The following is a 19,748-nucleotide window of genomic DNA, read 5'->3' as shown; positions in this document are numbered from 1 at the left end:
CGGGTCTCCTTCGCTCCCAGCCCCACTCCCCTCTCTGCACTGCGCTCCGCTCCCGCTGGCCTCTTCGCTGCCGCTGCTGTCCCGACCGAACCCTCTCAGCACGGCAGGACGTGGCCGGCAGCCGCCCGCAGCGCAGACCCCGGAGCCGCGGGTCATTACTGCTGCGGCCGGACGGCAGACTCCTAACGTGGAGCCTACACGGACAGGGGAAGCCTGACATAAAAAGTACAAAATCCTCTGCGAGGGGGCAGCTCGGAACCGTCGGGGGGAGCCAGCGAGGGGGCGGTAAGGCGTCATGCAGAGCCCGGCCGAACGGTTGTGAGGGGAGGTGTTGCAGGGGGCGGTGCGGGGTGGCACGGCGCTGCTGGCCGCCGCTGGCCGCCGCTGGGCAAGCGCAGGGCTGCGGGACCGCCGCCGAGCCGCCGCGCACGGACGCACGGAGCCGCGCCGGGAGCGCAGCAGCAGCAGCGCAGGTAGGTGAGCGGGAGGGCGGCAGCGGCGCGGGGCGAGCGGAGGAAACCGACGGTCGCAGGGCGCTGCTCACAGCCCCGACGTGTCTGGGGATCCCCGGGCAGGTGCGGCTCTAGAGGGCAGGAGAGGCGCAGCTGCTTTGTGCACTGCTCATCATTGTGCTCCTCTCTCTCCTTTCTTCCCCTCATTTTTCTTTCTTCTCGTTTTTTTTTTTCTTCTCCGCTTGTTATTTTTTTCTCTCCTTTCTTTCTTTTTTTTTTTTTTTTTTTTTTTTTCTTTCTCTTTCAGTCTTTCTGTCTCCCCTCTTTGCTTTCGCCTTTTCCCCTGGCTTTGCATGCAGGGCTGGCCTCACCGTTGGATTCAGAGCAGCCCGAAGCTGCTGGCCTCGGGATGCTGGGTTGGCATAAAATCAGTTGCCGAGGACAGGGAACATCTCATGCTCCTGAGTTGCAGTCCTAGGATGTGGCTTTTCTTAATTTGCTAGAACTGGGAAAACCCTGAAGAAACATGATTTATTTATTTATTTCAAAACAGCAAATCTGTTTAGAAGGTTGTAAATAGTTTTCTATGATCCAAGTTAGGTGGGAGAGCTCAGAAGTCTGACAGGAGGCTCAGTTGAGTCTGGCATTTTGCCCCTTTCAGGGCTCAGAAAAGTAGACTTCTTTGTGGGAAAGAGGAGTAGTGGCAGCAGCAGGGAATTGCCATTTTGGAGCCTGAAGTTTTAATATATATATTTTTTTTAATGGAATATGATGTAGGTGACCTCAGAGCTGGCAGATGACAGCCCTTGGGAGCCAGAATAAGAGGAGTCTAATATTTCAGTCTTTCAACTTCAACTTGAAAATTGTTGAGAAAAATAATACAATATTAGGAGCTCAGATAGAGCACAGTTACAGTGGTACATTGCATTTGAAAGTAGGTATATACAATGGACAATAATACTCTTTTGATCCTCTCTGTGATTCACAACTCTGCCTACAGTAAACATTAGTAAGCTGCATTAATCTCTTCCATATGAATCTGAATTGTCTGGTGCAGTACTTCTTTCCTGAAGCTATACGAGACAAAACTAACTTAAAAAATGTGAATACCTTTGCCAAGTCTGTACTCTTTTTCTAAACTTCAGTGAAATGCACTGGGGAACATACATGCTAAAGATCCATATTCTGCTCTGCTGAAAATACAACAATTTGCTGAGCAAAATCTGCTCTCTGCATCTTTTACTGTCATGGAAAAGCTACTAGTTTTAGGAAAAGATTTATTTTTGTTTTTCTGATAATATTCTCCTGGCTTTCCTTTGAAGCCTGATACAACGTAGTAAGTTCTCTACTTATGTTTGTTCAGAAGCTCCTGAGAAAGCACTGTAAAATATAGTTTGTTGTGTTTTTTATCTTTTTGTGTGTTTTGCAATGGAGTCTACTATCTAGGTAGTATCTGGTCTTTGATAAAAAGGAATTGCACTTTTTATCTGTGTTCTTGTGTAGAGTTGCCTTTCAGGTCAGATTAAACTCGTCTCACCTGAAGTGAACAGTGGGGGGAAAAAAAAAAAACTATAGTACCTTTATAGTTGTGGACTAAAACCAGGAAATGCTATTTTGTTGGCTTGCACAATACAGCTAAACCTGTGCACCAGAGCGTGATGCTGATCCATGTTAGTGCTGTAACTATCAGAGATCTCTTATTATCAAGGGACACTGTTGTTGCTGGTGCTGCTAATGAAATGTAACAGTAGGCGTGCCTACATTGCCTTTGGAACAGAGCTAAGAAAATCTCCTTTGAATTATATTTTAAGTGTTGTTTTTGAAGAAGGATGAAAGTACTCAGAAGTATGATAACTTCTTCCCTCCCCTTGCAGATTCAGGCTAGGTTTGACAGGTGGTAATGCCTTCCCAGTAACCGCATCTGCCAGTAATGGCCCTTCTGCAGCCGTTACAAGCAAGCACTGTAGTTGGGCACAAGGACTGCAGACCTGCTCAGCTGCTGGGGAAATTATAGCTCCTGCTTTAAGGTGAAAAATGGAAAAATATATACGTATGCAATTCACTTTAGGGCAGCCAGTGCAGAACACAACACTATTCCACAGTGTGTTAAACTGGGCAATATTACTTTAAAAATTCTGTGATGGTTTTTTGTTGGGTGAGTGTACCATGTCAGCTACCTTGAGGTAAAACATATTTTTTTCTCCAGTACTAATAGTCTTAGACTCACTAAAAGTCTTTGTGATAGCAGCTTTCTTTTGTTTAGTTGTGCTCAGTGAACATATATGGGAATCAGACTTAGAACTCAGTTCTGGACAGGATGTACATGACAAGAGATTAATTGAAAGTTTACCAAAAATTACATTTTTTCTACACCATTTCACACATTAAGTGTCTATTTGTGTGGGTCTTACTGTTTTCTGTTTAAGAAGACATTTTTAAGAGTGCCAGGTGCCTGACATTTGAACATAAAATCTCAAAGTAACTCTGGTTTTGAATTTATTTTCACTATTTTTTTAAAATATTATTTTATTTTCCTGAGAAGCAGTTCTCTGCTTCTATTTACTCTCAGTATTCAGTGTCTGGGTAGTGGTAGGTGTAGCAATGTCTGTAAAGCAGCCTTCTAAGCTAACACAGCACTAGAAATTGTTTTTTTTCTAAATAAAAGAAATGCTCTTTTTTTTTTTTTTCCTTTGTCTTTCAAATATCTCTGAAAAAAAAAAAAAAAAAAAACCCTGGTTTTGCAGAGTGTTGTTAATGAGCATACTCTGTCCCCACATACAGCCCCACTGCTGACTTCCAGATTTTGGGTCTTATTCCTATACAGTCTGACAGTGGCCCAAACACTCTTCTGACCACTTTTTTTTTTCTTTTTTTTTTTCCCCCCCATAAGACTGACAACTAATGGAATAAACATGTGAGTGTTCATTCAGTTAAGGGCATATCTACATCTAAGGTCACATTGCTTGATACCATGGAAATGCTGAGTAAACGTATCTCTGCTGTGTGTAGCACATCTCTTCCAGTAACCCCACATCTCCTATGCAGTCTGTCTTTGTGCTTATGCATGTTGGTGTTCATGCAAGCTGCTTATTGTTTTAAAAATCACTTCCTCCTCAGAACAAGTGCTCTGCATAGCTGAGTCTGAATGAAAGCAGGTTAATTGTGAAAAACCGCTTGCAGGGCATGCATGCTTTGATGCATGGTAGGTATGCCTCGTTAAAACTCAAGGACTTTTCAGTATGTCCACACCCAGTGGAGAACCTTCTGCTGAAGTGTTATGGAGTAGTTGCATAGTTTCTGTTGGACTGACCTTAGAGGTCTTTTCCAACCATCATTATTGTCTGATTCTATACCTTGGGTGGAGCTTGACTGGGAGAAGTGAAGAGCGAAGGGTTGGATGACACTGCTTCCATACTGTTCCGATGGGCAACTCATTTCTCTTTGTATCTCCTTCCCCTCCCACTGAAGGAAAAAAATTAGTCAGTTCTGCCCCTAACTCCCCACCCATCAAAAGCATTACTTGTTTTGTGGCCCGTCCCAACCGCCACTTAAGAAATGGGTGTACTCAGCACTACTTTTTCCACTCAGCTTACTTCAATAGGTTTCCACAAAAATAAGAACTCCAGACTGTTATGACTGCACTTAAGATTGTAGTGCAGCTTCCAGAAAGATTTCAAGCACCTGAAGTAAAGCTTGGATGGAAAGCTAACCTATCTGTGGACATAAACTAGAGGCACGTGTCATGTTTGTGCTTCTAGGATCTCTAAAGAGCTGTGTGCCAGAAACAACTGAATGTATGTCACTGAAGCAACTACAGGTGGGGAAGCACTCACATCTGCTTCCTCTGGCTGTCTTTAGAGGAAGGAGAACAGGGGAAGTGGAGAGGGGCAGTGTGGTGGGAAAGCAGTGACAGGCACTAAGGCCTTATGGATGATGCATAACACCAGCAAGGTCTTTTGTGCCCTACATGAAGCTGATTTTGGTCTCCTGCCATCCTCTGTGGTGCTACCCAGATCTTAGCTCCTTCCTGTCACAGTTCAAGTGCCCCAAAGTAAAATCTTACCCTCTCCTTAGACCCTTCCTGAGCTCCTGGTGCTGGTAGTGGCACATGGTGTGTTTTGGAGCCTTCTATTTCATTGCTGAATTGAAGTTTAGCATCTTGCTTCAACAGTTTCTCTACTGCTGTGAGCAAAGGCTGAAGTGCCAAAGTCACAAGCCATTTAATTCTTTTTCCCTGTGCCACCAGATCCTGTCATCAAGGGAAGGGTCTGTATACCATTTCATAGCAAGTCCTACTTGCTTTTTCTAAAATACAAAAAACAGTAATAATCATTAGCATAAAAATATGTTTTAATATCTTAAATACAAAAAATACATATAGTTAGCATACGGTTTCACTTTGTTTTCTAAGCCTTATTAAATTGGTTGTGGAGAGGGAGGCCCTGTGAGTGTTGCAGGAGAGCTGACAATCTGTGAGCTGTGTCCTTGTTCAGCAGCAAGGCTTAACAATGCAGTGCTTAACAAAGCTGCACACATTCTTTCACCCCCTTGGGGGGAAGCAGAATGGTGCCCTTGTGCGGACCTACATTTTGATGTTTTCCGGAGTAGTAAATGTGTGTAACTGCTGTTAGAAAAATGAGGAAGATAGGAGCCTAAAGGCAGTAACTGGGCATAATGAATACTCCCCAAGGGCGATACCACCCTGATGTGAAACTGATTAGAGGCAGCTCTTGCTTTTAACCTAGTTTAGGGAAAGACAAGCCTCCTACTCTCAGACTTATTATCAGTCCAAACATGGAAGCCCGAGTCCAAACCAGGAGCCTGAATTTGTGGGTGTTGTGATCAGATAGATCTCTGAAACTCTGCTGTTAAGGGAGGCTTTTCCAAACTCCCTTGCCCAAGTCTTGTGTACTGTGTTGCTTTTGCTTTTCCTTAAGCCCCTTAACCCCCTCCCCCTTTTTAAGGATGTAGTTTCACAATAAACTTGTTACTTCATCAGGTGTGCAGCTGAGGTGTGGTTCTTCTTCATTCCTCCCTGTATTGATGTTTTCCTGGGGTGGAGGTAGGCTGGGCTATCAAGACCATTGGGCCCCACCAGTAGGCAGCTGAAACCTGCTCTTACATCAAGGTGAGCGAGGAACTGCTGGGTATGGGTGACCTATATAGCACAGGCAGGAAGGGAACTGCTCCTTACCCCAGAAACAGTTTATGTCAGATGAATCACACTGTGAAACCACAGCCAAAGGGGTCTGCTGTGCTGGCAGTGAAGGGCTGTGATCACTGTTGCTGGACTCTGGCTTGGCTTCTCCAGGGCTGCTGGCAGAGCTGGTGTAATATCATGGTGCTCTGTACCACCACAAAATACCCCTTGCACAAATGCTGCCACACAGTGTGGGTTACATGGTCATATTGGCAGTTCTGCCATTACCTGCTGCAGATCCAAGCCAGCAGTCTGCATAAAATGTCCAAATGAGCTTCTGGTGTTCCTCAGAGCTGAGCTATAATCTTGTTAAGGGCAGTTAGGTTTGTTCTTGAGGTGTAGGGGAAAGGTCGGGGGGGAGGAGCAGAGTTGGTGGTTTCTTAATTATTCTTATTGAAGACTTCTTACATTTCTTGTTGGTTTTTATGTTTGCTTTTAAGGATGGGTGAAGGTATACTTATCTGAAATCACTTGCTGATTAGGACTAAAAGAGCGCTGCTCCCTCCTGTCTGTGGCTGCAGCCTTTCCTTGGTGAGGGTTATTCCCAGTTCTTTTCACTTGCACAAACACCCATGCAGCCGCTTTCTGACTTGCTTCAGTCAGTAATGCTGGTTGTCTTAGCAATTATATAGTAACCAGGTAAACACATCGCTAACAAAACCAGATTTTTTTTTTACAGTAGCACCTTTACACTAATATAAAAATGTGATCTAAACTTACTCTTCCCAAAATATCTCCCAGACAGGCAGGGAACGAGTACTTGTTTCACGGATGAGCAGATGCAGCTGTTCCAAGCTATGTGCCCTCACAGAACAGGTGTCAGAAGAGAAGACTGAAACTAAGCACAGTAATCTCTCTTCCCAAATGCCTGTGCAAATGTCCGATAGTCTGTAGTAAATATCAAGCTGTAATGACCTGGTGCATTCTGTTTAGTCATATTCTACTCTTTCTTTATGGCACTGAAGAGTAACTTTGGCAGGAAGCAGTGATGCAGGTAGCTGACCACAACTTTCTACCAACTCCTCCAACATTAGCAACTGCTGTAAGTTTCCGTTTTGAATGACTGCCTACATCAGAAATGTGATCTCTAATGAGGAGTAAATGTCAAAGATTGAAGTGGGTCAAGTCCATAAGAGAGATCCTGGTTGAGAGCACATCCAAAGCTGAAGTGTGAAGACTTTTATATGTGGCTGTGCAAACCTCCTGCTCTTTCCAGTGCAAAGCTGTGTCTCTGGCACTGTGTTCTTCACTGTGCACAGTAAAGCTGCCCAGAGAAGAGAAGAAGATGGTAAACATTTGTCAAATGCAGTTTGAAGCCTGTTTAGGGAGTATTCTAGGCTTGTAAATCTTTCTAAAAAAAAAAAAAACAACAAACTTTCTAAAATAGATTCAGGTGACAAATTATGTGACAGGTCACAAATCTTTCCTAACCCTGTAAAGGTCAGCATTTGCAAAGAATGTGCCAGAGTTTAGTACTTTTTAGTGAGGAATTGCAAGCATAAACAAAAAGAAGTTTACTGTTAAGTCTGTTCTGTGGCAGCAGTGTGTCTGTGTGAGAAATTTACTGTGGGGAAAAACTCCACCTAAAAATATGAGCTCTGTTAACCTGTAAGCATTTACAGATCTCTCTCTCTGGTGTAAAAGAAATGCAGATTTCATTTGTTTTGAGCTCAAAACAATGGAGGAATTGCATCCAGCTTGGTATAGATGAGCATTATGAAACAGGTTATTTACCTTGTATTCAGTTGTGTAAGAAGCTCTTCATAGTAAGCTTTATTCTTCAGAAATTCTTAGGAGGTGGAGATCACAATGGTAGCTTTCAGTTAAGGCTCTGGCTCCCTGAGTCATATAGAATGGGGAGGAGGGGCAAACCTTATAGAGTATGTTACTTGATAATGCTCATGCTCCTATGTACACTGAGAATACGATAATGTAGCAACACTAATTCTCATTCTAAAGAAACAAATTCCAGCTTTTGACAGCTAAAAATTCACCGTTAAAAATGAGGCATTTTTATAACTTGGTAAGCGTAGAACACTAGTTTAAGGCTAACCAATATTACAAGCTTCATCTTTAGGAAATACATACTTGTTAGAGATTATGGAGATAACCTCATAGTTGGTCTCCTTCCTTTATTAATTTCACTTGTTATGAATATTATTTTTGTTGGATCAGATCTACCAGTCAGAACTGGAAGAATGTCAAGTACGTAAGTATGTAGTAGGTTGTAAGGCATGTTAAAAGTTACTCTAAACTGTCTGATGCTAGATCACAATTTAAATGTGGTAATTGTGAACCACACCTGTTTTTGGTTGTTTTTTGTTTGTTTGTTTGTTTTTGTTTAATTAAAATTCAAAGTGTGAGACCTATTGCTTAGACAGTTCCACTGCACAGTTTCTTCTGCAATTGTACACAGGTTCACTTAGCTACTTATGTTAAGAGTTTAAATTTTAGTTCTTCTGGCCTGACATCAGTATGCACCTGAGATAGGCTTGGAACAAACATCTGCCTTCCTGGTTATAGTACTGCCTGAAAATCTTACTGATCCCTGTTGCTGTGCTATACATTTGTGCAGTGAGATCACCCACCATCCACCTTCTCCACCTGGATCAACTCCCTCAGCCAGTTTGCAGAGTGGGCACAACAGTGTACCCAAAACATTGTGCATCCCAGTGGCATCATTGCTGCCAAAAAGCTCCATAATATCGGATCTCTAATTTTTACACGTACATTTTGAGTTAAAATCAAGTTGAAATCCACAGTTTGAGAATTAAAAACTAAGGTAATACTGAGGTACCATAAAGAAAAGAGGAACAAAAGAAAGATCTTATGCTGAGCCTAAAGCTGTGAAGGGGATACAGTTCACTCTTCCTTAAACAAATGTTCTTATCAATTATTTTGGGAAGCAATTACTCTTAGAGCTGGACAAAAAAGAGCACAAAAAATGTATTGAAAGTAATAAAAGTGAAAGGAGCTATGTATCTCTCCAATCCAGGGATGTTGTGAACTATCTGACTTGCAGACTAAAATGTTGCAAGATGTTCACTATATGTTATACTGTTTTTTCAACTATGGCTTAGTTTGAAATTCAGACCTGCACTGGATTATTCAGACAATGAATCTGTAATCAGAAATGGCATTTGTGTAGTAGTATAAATTGTTTAAGAATTTCCTGGCTTTGAGCAGACTTTGAAGTGATACTTAGAAAAAAAAAGAAATTCTAGTCCTTTAACACTTCAAGATTGCAGTAGTGCAATCTTCAAGAGGTGCTGGCAGAATGAAAGTGTTTCAACACTGTGTGAACAGAAGCAGGACCAAAAAAGTAACGTATCATCTCTAAGTGAAGATGAAGGATGAGGGGAAATGGTTTTAAGTTGAGGGAGGGGAGATTTAGGTTGGACGTCAGGGAGAAATTCTTTACAGAGAGAGTGGTGAGGTACTGGAACAGGCTGCCCAGAGAGGTTGTAGATGCCCCATCCCTGGAGGTGTTCAAGGCCAGATTGGATGGGGCCCTGGGCAGCCTGATCTAGCATTAAATGGGGAGGTTGGTGGCCCTGCATGTGGCAGGGGGGTTGGAGATTCATGATCCTTGAGAACTCTTCCAACCCTGGCCATTCTGTGATTCTGTGATGAAGATAGGATTGGCAAATCATAAATCTTGATGCAACTCAGCTTTGTAGAATGTTTCAACATCGAAAGCAGCAGTTGAATAGTAAAAATGGAGAGTGTCTAGACAATGGTAACGCAGTACTGCAGTACTAAGAGGGGCAGGGGCTTAACAGAAGTCAGCTTTAGAGATGGGCAGTAACCACTGCCTTTTTACCTTGAAAAGGTGCTTCAGCAGTTCAGCCACAGCACCTTTCAGAAAGCTGAGGGGCTGTGCTTTACTAATTTCTTTCTCCTCTTTTCATCAGCTCTTTCCTAATAGCATTTCTAAGATCAAGGGTGTTGGAGAGAGTGCACTTCATGTAAAAGTCTTGAAAGTCTTCTGTGACTGTCTCCCCTCTGAGGAGAAGGATCATCAATAGCATTCAGTACCATCTAGGAAGTTAGTGGTAAGTTAAAGTGTTGCAATCTGTGTCACTGCTAAACTGGATGTAAAATGTTTATGTCTAATTCTGAAGATGAATTAACATCAAATACTTGCTATGTCAGTAACATATCTGACTTACTGACTTTAATTTTGACAGATGCAGTCAAACACATTCTGTTACCTTTCAGAACTTTTTGTCTGTATTGTTAATGCTACAGCTGATAAAAGATAGGAAATAATGTACCAGCTGTATTTTCCCTCTTTTCCCTTTTTATTGAAAAAAAAAAAAAAAAATCTCATTTCCAGCAAAATATTTTTGTTGAAGTATTTGCTCTTTACAGTCTGTTAATAGCAATGCCATTATTATCCCTTTATCTTTTAAAGAAATCTTAGCAATGGCAGTGATGATAATATTTCATTTTATTTTAGGATTTTTCCTTCCACCTTCTTGACAAATGCTCCAAGTTCCCAAAAACCATGAACTGTTTTTTCTGACGTTGTTGAAGCTTATACGAGCAGAGTGGAGGGCTGTTTTTTTTAGTTCTGCAAAGCCACCTGGTATTTGAAATGCTGAAAAGGAAACTACGTTTTTTCCACAACTTACGATTCAGACTTTTCTTGGGTCTAACTCTGATTTTAGTAATCATTTCAGTTTTGAAAGTTAACCAGAAAGCAAACTTCTTAAATCGAAGACATCTTGAGCTGACTAAGGAAGACCCTATTGGCGACATTAACTGCACCAAGATACTGGAGGGTGATATAGAAGAAATTCAAAAGGTAAAGCTTGAGACCTTATCAGTGTCATTTAAGAAACGTCCCAAACTAACAACCAATGACTATATTAACATGACAGCAGACTGTGCCTCTTTCACCAAGATGAGGAAATACATTATGGAACCTCTCAGCAATGAAGAAGCAGAATTTCCAATTGCTTACTCAATAGTGGTTTATCACAAAATTGAGATGCTTGACAGACTTCTGAGATCAATCTATGCTCCTCAGAATTTTTACTGCATCCATGTTGATAGAAAATCTCCAGAATCTTTTTTTACAGCTGTGAAAGGAATAGTCTCCTGTTTTGATAATGTCTTTATATCCAGCCAGTTAGAGAGTGTTGTATATGCTTCGTGGAGCAGGGTACAGGCAGATATTAATTGCATGAAAGATCTCTATAGAAGAAGTTCAAACTGGAAATACCTAATAAACCTCTGTGGCATGGACTTTCCTATAAAGACCAACCAGGAAATAGTAGAGAAATTAAAAGCCCTTAAAGGTGAAAACAGCTTGGAAACAGAAAGAATGCCTGTTTATAAAGAAGTAAGGTGGAAAAAACACTACGAGATTGTCGATGGTAAAGTGAAAAACACAGGTATAGACAAACAACTACCACCTCTCAATACTCCAATTTTTTCTGGTAGTGCCTATTTTGTAGTTAGCAGAAGATTTGTAGAATACGTGTTAGAAAATAGCAATATCCTCAAATTTATTGAGTGGGCAAAAGACACTTACAGCCCTGATGAGTACCTATGGGCAACAATTCAGAGAATCCCTGACGTCCCAGGTGCTGTTTCTTCTAGTGAGAAATATGATGTTTCTGATATGAATGCGCTGGCCAGGTTTGTCAAGTGGCAGTACTTCGAAGGAGATGTGTCTAAAGGTGCACCCTACCCACCATGCAGTGGAGTTCATGTTCGCTCTGTCTGCGTGTTTGGCGTAGGAGACCTGAACTGGATGCTGCGAAACCACCACTTCTTTGCTAATAAGTTTGATACTGATGTTGATCCTTTTGCAGTGAAATGTTTGGAAGAATATTTGCGACACAAAGCTTTGAATCTGCAAAAGAACTGAAGTGCTGCATGCTCCAGTTATGAAACACAGGACCAAAGAACTGTATTGAGCTGTACATTTTTACTGAGCTGTAAATTTTTACAGTCAACACTGGTGGTGATGGTGGTGGTGGTGATGATGGGAATGATGATTATCACTACATTGGTATGGTGATGATGTGGCCCTTCTTTGTGCGTTGACAAGGGGAAAAGAAGACGTGCCTCAGATGAAGATGAGAATGCCTTATGTTGCACCCTGGGGCTTGGAACTTGGGTGCAAAATCACAGACAGTAGTTTTTGGAAGCTCAACTAATTTGAATATTTATTATCTCAATATGTGTTATGGTATAATTATTGGACTTCCTGGGGTAAAACTATTTGTTGAACGCATGGAAAATGAATGTTGTTCATGATTATTTCTGAGTTGCTGGTGTTTTGCTTTTATGTTGCTGTTGTTTGTTTGTTTGTTTTCTCAAGAATGTAATGCTTGCTGAAAAGAAGAAGTGAGGAGAAATAGGGGAAAGCAGCAGCTGGCCTGCATGAAGTTCATGTTGAGTGCTGGAAGATCTCAGGAACTTAACAATGAATTGATTTAAAAATTAAAAAAAGGGGATATACTAAAGCCAAAGGTCATCATTTAACTTAAGTATGAATGCTGTGGTTCTGCAATACATAATTCTTAGTCCTTTTGGAAATCTTCAGCGGGAATATTAAGGATTTGTATGTCTATTTTTGTAACAAGATCTTGCTTTTGTACTCTTAAGCCCTCCCTGGTAATGTGATAAGAAGTTCATATATTAGTTGCTTGTTGTATCTTCTCAGGGAAACTTCAGTTTTGTGCCTGATAAGAGTTGGAATTTTACACTTACTGTATCACAAGCCTTGCTTTTGGAACCAGAATGACTCAAAGTCATTCTCAAAAACTTAAAAGAGTTGCAGCAATGTCTAAATGTTACTGATTCAACTGCTGATTTCTACATTCTGTTAAGTTCAAGTTGCATTCCAGACAATTTTAACACTAGATATGAAAAAATAAAGTTATTTTTCTGAATGTCTCTTCCTAGAAGAAATAAATTTCATCTTAAAAGCACTGCCAAAAACCCTAACCATGAAGGCCTAAGTTATCTTTACTATAAGCTGCAGTGGAGACAAGTCCTACCATTCCCACATCCATTCATCCATGTGTCCATGATTATTTAAATTTATCTGGTGCAGCTGTTACATATTCATTTGTTTGCTTGCTTATTTATTTCTAATTCATTTATTTCTTTTGGTAGAGTGGAAAGGAGGAAATCTATATGAGCTTCAGGTTAGTTCCCTACAGGGCTTAGCTACTGAGATGTGGCACAAGTACTACAAATAGTACAGCACACTAACCAGTGAACAGGACAACATGAGAAATGGTACTATTGCTTATTTCTTTCCATAAACTTCTAGTTCGTCAAGCATGGTTACAGTCAGGTATACTGTCTGATGCTGAAACTTATTGTTAGCACTACCAAGTGACATAGTAGACACCACATCTTTTTGTTATTTGTGTTTTTTGGATTGCTGTGAAGGCAGTATAAGTTTCTCACAAATGTAGTTTGTCATGAAGTTTCTTCTGGGAAATATTTAGGTGTGAACATGATGAGCAACTTAGCAGTTTACCCTTTGATCATATAAGCTCTTAAGGACACTACAGATTCCATCTGAAACAAGGCCTTTTCTTTTCAACCCCATCTTTAAAACCACCTGAAAGCTGTTTAGGAAGAGTTCAGAGACTCACACTTGGTGCATAATTACCTGGTGCAGGTAATTGTGGCCTGGGAGATGAGCACAGGAGGGAAATACTCTGTGGTAACCCGAGTTGTCTTCCTCACCCTTTGGCTTTCAGACAAGAATGGTCTTAACAGACAGCTCTACTTTACCACATTTGCATAAGCTACATCAAGGAGGAACTTCACTGTGCAGTCATGGGAAATGTCAGGAATTTCAACTCATTTTTTTTAAGAATTTCTACCTAAAGACAAACTGCATAAACAGCTTTTATGACACTATGTCTCATAGTTCAAAAATGATGGAAAAGGTGATAGTGAAGTTCCCAGAGCAGCTTGGATGTATTTAATTGCTTGAAATCTTTCAGATATCAGGAGCATCAGCTTCACTTGTTGCAGTGTGTTTTGTATTTACTAATACGTATAATACAATGTCTATCTTCTAACAATGCTGCTACTGTAGATGGTGCAGGTTGTACTTGATTAGGTGCTCCAGTGTTACTATCTGGACAGAGTCAAGAGAAATCCTGTGTATACTCACGGTGTGGTCTGTTCTATATGGAAGGAAAAATGCAAGAACAGCTCTGCGTTTAGCATGAATTCTCCAGTACAGAGAATTCTTTTTTTAATCCCAGGGAATGTAAGCCACAAAAACAACCACCCTCAAACTAAACTGTAGAAGAGAAGCTCCAATTTAGTAGATTTTAGGTGATGTAATGAGTACCCAGATGAACAGTTGTTGAAGAAATACATGCCTTTCTCAAATTCCCTTATCTTGTCTTTCAATTTTCCATTTCCTGAGTTTTCCAAAAGAGCTTACTACAGTGGGGGTAGTGCTCTGGTTCAGCCATAAAAACAGAACAAGCCCTGACTCTGAACTTCTACTAAGCATTTTGGGTGGCATCATCAATAGCAAATTTGTTGTTTTACACATACAGTTAAGTAATTGTGGTAACTAAGTATCCTTATCCCTAGCAATCACTAAGCCAAAAATTTTCAAGCTCAAAGGCTGATTTTGTCCCAGAAACATAATTACTTGTGCTGTCATCTGAAACCTCTTTCCTGTGTTTGGTTTGACAGGAAGGATGTGTTTGGCTGCCTGACTTCCTTCTAGTTAGCACATCAGAAGACGAAAGGAAAGAGTTGAGCTGAACAGTGCAGTTATGACCAAATTAACCACCAGATTGCCATGACTTGGTGCATTTTTAAGTGGTATGACAGTTAACAATAGCCACCCAGACTATAACATATAACTGCAATGCATATGCATTAGAAGATAAAAAAGAAAGAAGAGGTTGTCCCTTGCATTGTGCTGATAAGGATATAATCCCTTTCTCTAGATGCAGTGCTGCTACAAGCTCAGAATGGCAACAATAAAAATAATGAACATGATTTAAGATCTGCTTGCAATATTTCACAGTTTCCTAATTATTGTTTATTTTAATCTTAAAAAATTAATAGTGGATTACTTAGTCCCTTATAGACTACACTGAAGTCCAAGTATTAGTGAGGATCTCCTCAGTCAGTTAAAATATTAGAAACAGTATTACGTAGAATAGCTTTCCACTAATTAGCAATACCATCCATCCTCAGCTTAGAATTTCAGAAATCTAGTAGCCCAATTTTCTTCTCAAATTAACTTATTTTAGTTTGGCTGTAACAGAGCTTAACATGAAGAAGTTAAGAGCACAACCAAACACTTGAAGTCCAGCTGAGGTATTTTAAAATATGTTGTTTTTTTTTTTTTTTCTCCAAGCATATGTTGTGTAGGAAAAAAAAAACCAAAACCCTCCCCCCAAAAACAACAACAACAACAACAACAAAGATTATACTGAAAAATATTCAGCTAGGAACAACATGTCAAGAAGCAGATATTACCTGTTAAAAATCTCTGTACTATACTCCAGGACAGGATATTCAAACTCCTTCTGACAGACACTGATCTAATTATTCTTTCTTAAAGTAATTTATTTCAGATCTGTGAACCAGGTTCTACTGGGAGATCTAGTCATGCATTAGTAATAACATCAGGTACCTGACCTTAGCCTTTTTCTCTTCTTAAGGTAAGCAGTATTTCAGAAATTGTAGCAGAAAAAAATGTTTAGTTATTACAGTCTTTCTAGTGATATTGATATTAATTTGCCTGAAGCAAACCCTTTTATCTTCTATCCTTCCAATAACTTTGCTGCATATCTGGGTGGGGAGCAGAAGTTACCATATGACTTCAAAGGCTATTTTACTGGCTGGTGTATGATAGAAACTCAAAGCTGTGGTTCAGTATCAGTGGTTGTAAGTTAGTTCTTAGCTTATTTGGCACTGGTTATCTGGATTGAATTAGTGGTGCTGGAAAGACAGACTTCTCAGTATTGATGTGATATTTGTTTGGTATGGAAGACTAACACTATAGGACTGCCCACCACCTCTGCGTAGATAATACTCTTAGCCTTTTTAAACAATGGGCTGATAGTAATTAGATCACTACCTGTGCCATGCTGTTAAACCTTGCTAACCTGTTAGAACCACTAGATTATCAGGACGATGTTTTAATACCTCCTCCACATGAAGAAGTGTAACTCCTTAACGCAGAGTTAAATCCCAGCCACCATTCCTGCCTGTTTGTACCCTCTGAAAAAACCAGCAGACCTGCTGCTGACAACACACCAGCTCTTGCTGGCCAATTGCTGTCCTGCCTGCATGGGGCTCCTGAGCCCAAAAGGAGCCAGTGAGCTCACCTGTTCTGCACCAAGCAGTGCTGCCCAAGCTACCTGCACAGCATGTCTGCACTGGGCTTGAGCAGAGCAAAGAGATGCTTGTTAGAAATAATGTCACACTCTTATAGGCCTTGCATCCTGACACACTGAATTCCCATTGCTGCGGGGGAGGTTTGTTTCTACACCATGGTATACTCAAATGAACCAAGTCTAGGGGTGCTGATACCAGAAGAACTCATTATCTCTTTTGTTCACATGGCCCCATAGCCACTCCTTCACAAGAACTGGATAACAAATCTACAACACACAAAATGTAAGAATTCAGAAAAAAAAAATAAAAATAAAAATAAAAATAAAAATAAAAATATAATATTCAGACTGCACAGCTCTGGTACATCTGAACGAGGTACAAGGAGAAGTGAAGCTCAGACAGGGTTACATAGCCTACTTGAGGCTTATTGCATTGGGATTTGTTTTTTTTTAACCCCAGCTTCCCATCCCTTAAGTCACAGGGGGACCTAGGTTGAAAATAAGATACAAAGTACTCTTTAACCACATACAGTCAGAAGAATCTGTTACTGGATTATCTGTCAAAATTTATTTCACAATATGCACTGAACCTTTTATCAAAAAAAAAACAAAAAAACAAACAAACAAAAAAAAACAAAAAAGAACAACAACAACAACAAAAAAAAGGCAAACAACAAGAAAAAAAGATAATAACTATAGCAGTCAGACACACAGGGAAAATGAAGAGGTTTTCTTCCAGCAGCTGAAATCTTTCTCAGTTCCTCCAAATCAGCAACATTTGAAAACATACAATTCTTTCCTTTATGAATTCAAAATAAGAACTACTACATACACATTTTTTGATAAATTTACTTAAGGTTAATATTGATAACCTGACATTCAGGATAAAATAGCAAGTTGAATTGTGAATCTAGATTGTATTTTGTCATTTAGAAACAATTCCCACTATTTTAACATAACTCTCTGAACATATTTTCTAGGTTCTGTAGGATCTTCCATAAGAAGCAAACAAACAGGAATGTTTTCAATTGAGTATAGTCACTTTTGCACTATTGTTTAACAGAGGGGCATACTCAATTACTTATTTAGGGGAAGGATGGACAGAATCATTTCTGTGTTTCTACCTGATCTAGGTTTTAATATCTCTGTGGATGTGGTATTGAAGCCAAACTAGTGAAGGGAAACTGGGACCTAGAGAATGGATTGGATCATGTATTTCAGCTGTGACATTGATTTCAGCTGGCTGGTTCTCTTCACATTTTTTGGAAATTCAGAATCTCAAGCCCTCTTAAGAATAGTAGCTTTTTCGTGGCTGACATCTATCTGGCAGAGAATAATGAAAAGAATTGGTGGCTTTATTTTAAAATTAAAATCTCATTTGCAACTATTACGTTCTATTTTCATTAGAACTCTCAGAAATAAACACTTTGGGAAAGAACAGTAGTTTCTAAATGTCTCTGGTCTATCTTCATGAGGATGCGGTCTCAAAAATCTCAAAGTCCACATAAGCTCAGTATTTATCAAGATAAACTAAAATGGTATTGAACAAGATACAGCTGAGGTTTTATCTCTTTCTGAGGTCATATTATTGTGAATTTATCAATATCTGTTGTCAGCTATAGGCTTTCTCCTGTCTTCCAAAGACTTTCTTTTTGGTTTTTACCGGTAACCTGAAGAACACTCAGAAAATGTCCACTAGACTGGCAGCTCTGCAGCATAGTCCATGTACTTCAGATTTTTATGAAACTATTATCATTTTCCACTAACTAAGCATCTTTCTAGCATTAAAAACAGTCACTTATGAACATTATTTAAATGAGAAGGAAAATCCGCCACAAGGCTATCTTTCATCAAACTGAAGTTGAATGACACAGTCTCTCAAAAAACAGAAAATGTTCATGAGCAACAAATAGTAGAAAGTGGCAGTCAGAGAGGAACAGAATGACACTTAACATCTCTCTATATGTCACGTAACTCTGTCTGAGACACTGAAGTCCGTGGTTCAGCACGAGTCATCAGATACTTCCAGCCAGCAGAGCTGGACCAGCTCTGGATGGTGGAGGGGATGATCTAATGAGGTTGAAGTACTTTTTTGGTGCTCTTGACTTACCCACACCCCTGGAGGCGACTGGGCTGCACACAATTGTACTGTGCTGGCCAATTTCCTCTCAAGACCAATGCCCATTAGTTCTGACAGGTCATGGAAATCAGAGGTGGTTCCCAATGAACCAGAGAGTAGCAAATGTTACACCCATCTTCAGAGTAAGGTAAAGGAATGATGGGGAAACTTCATCCTGGTTGTCCTTATCTTTGCCCTCTGGGAAAACTGTGGATGAAACACATATTCTGCAAGCTCATGAGGGAAAAGATGATGACTAGGAATAGTCGGGAAGTATTCACCAAGGCTAAATCATTTGGATTTACCAAATAATATGGATTTATCATGGCTAAGTAGCTACACAGCCTTCCATGACAAAAGGTCTAGATTTGTGGATGAGAATGAGAAGGATGTCACTGCCTAGGGGCATATCAGAAAGGCTTTGACAAATGCTGTGAGGAGAAGCTGTGGGAGCCAGGCTGGGGAAGAGCAATTTAGAAATGTTTTCTGTGCTGCTGAAGGGGTTACCTGGTGCCACAACTTTTGCCAGTAGTAGCCACAAATTGAAAATGGGGAGTTTCCAGATGAAGAGAAGAGAAAAGCTTCCCTGGCAAGATAACTAAGTACTGGAACAGGCTGTTCAGGGAGGCTGTGCCATCTTTGTTCTTGGAGGTTTCAACCCCAACTAAAGCCCTGAGCAACCATGTCTGTCTTTACTGTCAGCTTGTCTTGCACTGGGGGTTGGTCTGACTGACCCCCTGTGGTCCTACCCAGATAATAGTACTGTCTTTCTTTATTGCTCCAGAAGTTGTACAGTTACAAAATCACTCCAAATGAATAAGAGATGAAACAAAGTATTTCTGGAGTCACATAACCTATTTCTTATGAATTAAATACTTTAAATAATATGTAGTATATGGGGATTGCTGTAACTTACTTCCTTGTTAGGCATATTCCTCTTAGCAACCTTTCATAAATACCAGTCCCAATTAAACCCCCAAATGCCCCCCCTTTTTTACCCATTGTGTTATTTTTAGGTTAGCATTTTCTTTAGAAGAACCAGCTACATCTAACTGTGATTTAAGTTAAAAATTTGTTTAGATTAATAGAAAGATTGCAGGCTGAGATGGGCAGGCTGTTTACCACATGTGATTTAAAGATATCTGTCCATTATAGATAGCTGTATTTCAGAAGATCAACTATTCTGTGTGCCTGTTGCCTATGTTTCTGGGCTTGCATGATGCTTTAAAATGTATTGTAAAAAAGGTTTGGTGTAAGTATGTATGTGTCTGAGTGTCTGAGACGTGGAGATCATCTCTTTGGACTACAGGAAGTACTTGTAATAGTTTAGAATGAAACTACATGATGCAGATCTTTAGTGGGAATTTGATAGCTAAGATGTATCTAACAATCCTATGCAAACACTTTTCTTAGTATTGGTACATCAGAATACATAAATGGAATTGTTACTTTTTATATATGGGCATTGTGATTATAGTAGCATAAATGCTTTTTGGCAGAAGGCAGTACATGGTTAATGTTTGTTGAGTGCTGCTCTGCTTAACTGCTGGAAAAAAAGGAAAAATAATTCCATCAAAATGATTTCACATTCTACCGGGTGCTCTGTGTCATTTGTTGGC

The 19,748-nt window shown here is 40.1% G+C and overlaps 1 protein-coding gene across 2 annotated transcripts; it reads left to right on the top strand.

Annotated features, from left to right (window-relative positions):
- The first annotated feature begins 368 nt into the window (after nt 1-368).
- On the top strand, nt 369-13,258 carry GCNT1 (glucosaminyl (N-acetyl) transferase 1). Of its 2 annotated transcripts, none has more exons than XM_031602379.2 (3): nt 369-473; nt 9,567-9,707; nt 10,115-13,258. In XM_031602379.2, the coding sequence occupies exon 3, from the start codon at nt 10,253-10,255 to the stop codon at nt 11,531-11,533; it is 1,281 nt and encodes a 426-aa protein (XP_031458239.1). In that variant the 5' UTR covers nt 369-473; nt 9,567-9,707; nt 10,115-10,252; the 3' UTR covers nt 11,534-13,258. The 2 variants fall into 2 exon arrangements, with proteins under 2 accessions (XP_031458239.1, XP_089987871.1); XM_090131745.1 differs by lacking the exon at nt 369-473 and adding an exon at nt 3,196-5,580.
- Nucleotides 13,259-19,748: the final 6,490 nt, after the last annotated feature.

This window comes from Phasianus colchicus, chromosome Z (assembly GCF_987193195.1).
Source record: "Phasianus colchicus chromosome Z, bPhaCol1.hap1.1, whole genome shotgun sequence".
Lineage (NCBI taxonomy): Eukaryota > Metazoa > Chordata > Aves > Galliformes > Phasianidae > Phasianus > Phasianus colchicus.
Note: the sequence above shows the minus strand (reverse complement) of the source record. Positions and strands in the feature narration are given on the sequence as shown.

What these genes read in the sequence shown, in the direction of transcription:
- GCNT1 (XM_031602379.2), top strand. Translation starts at nt 10,253, where the DNA reads ATGCTGAAAAGGAAACTACGTTTTTTCCACAACTTACGATTCAGACTT.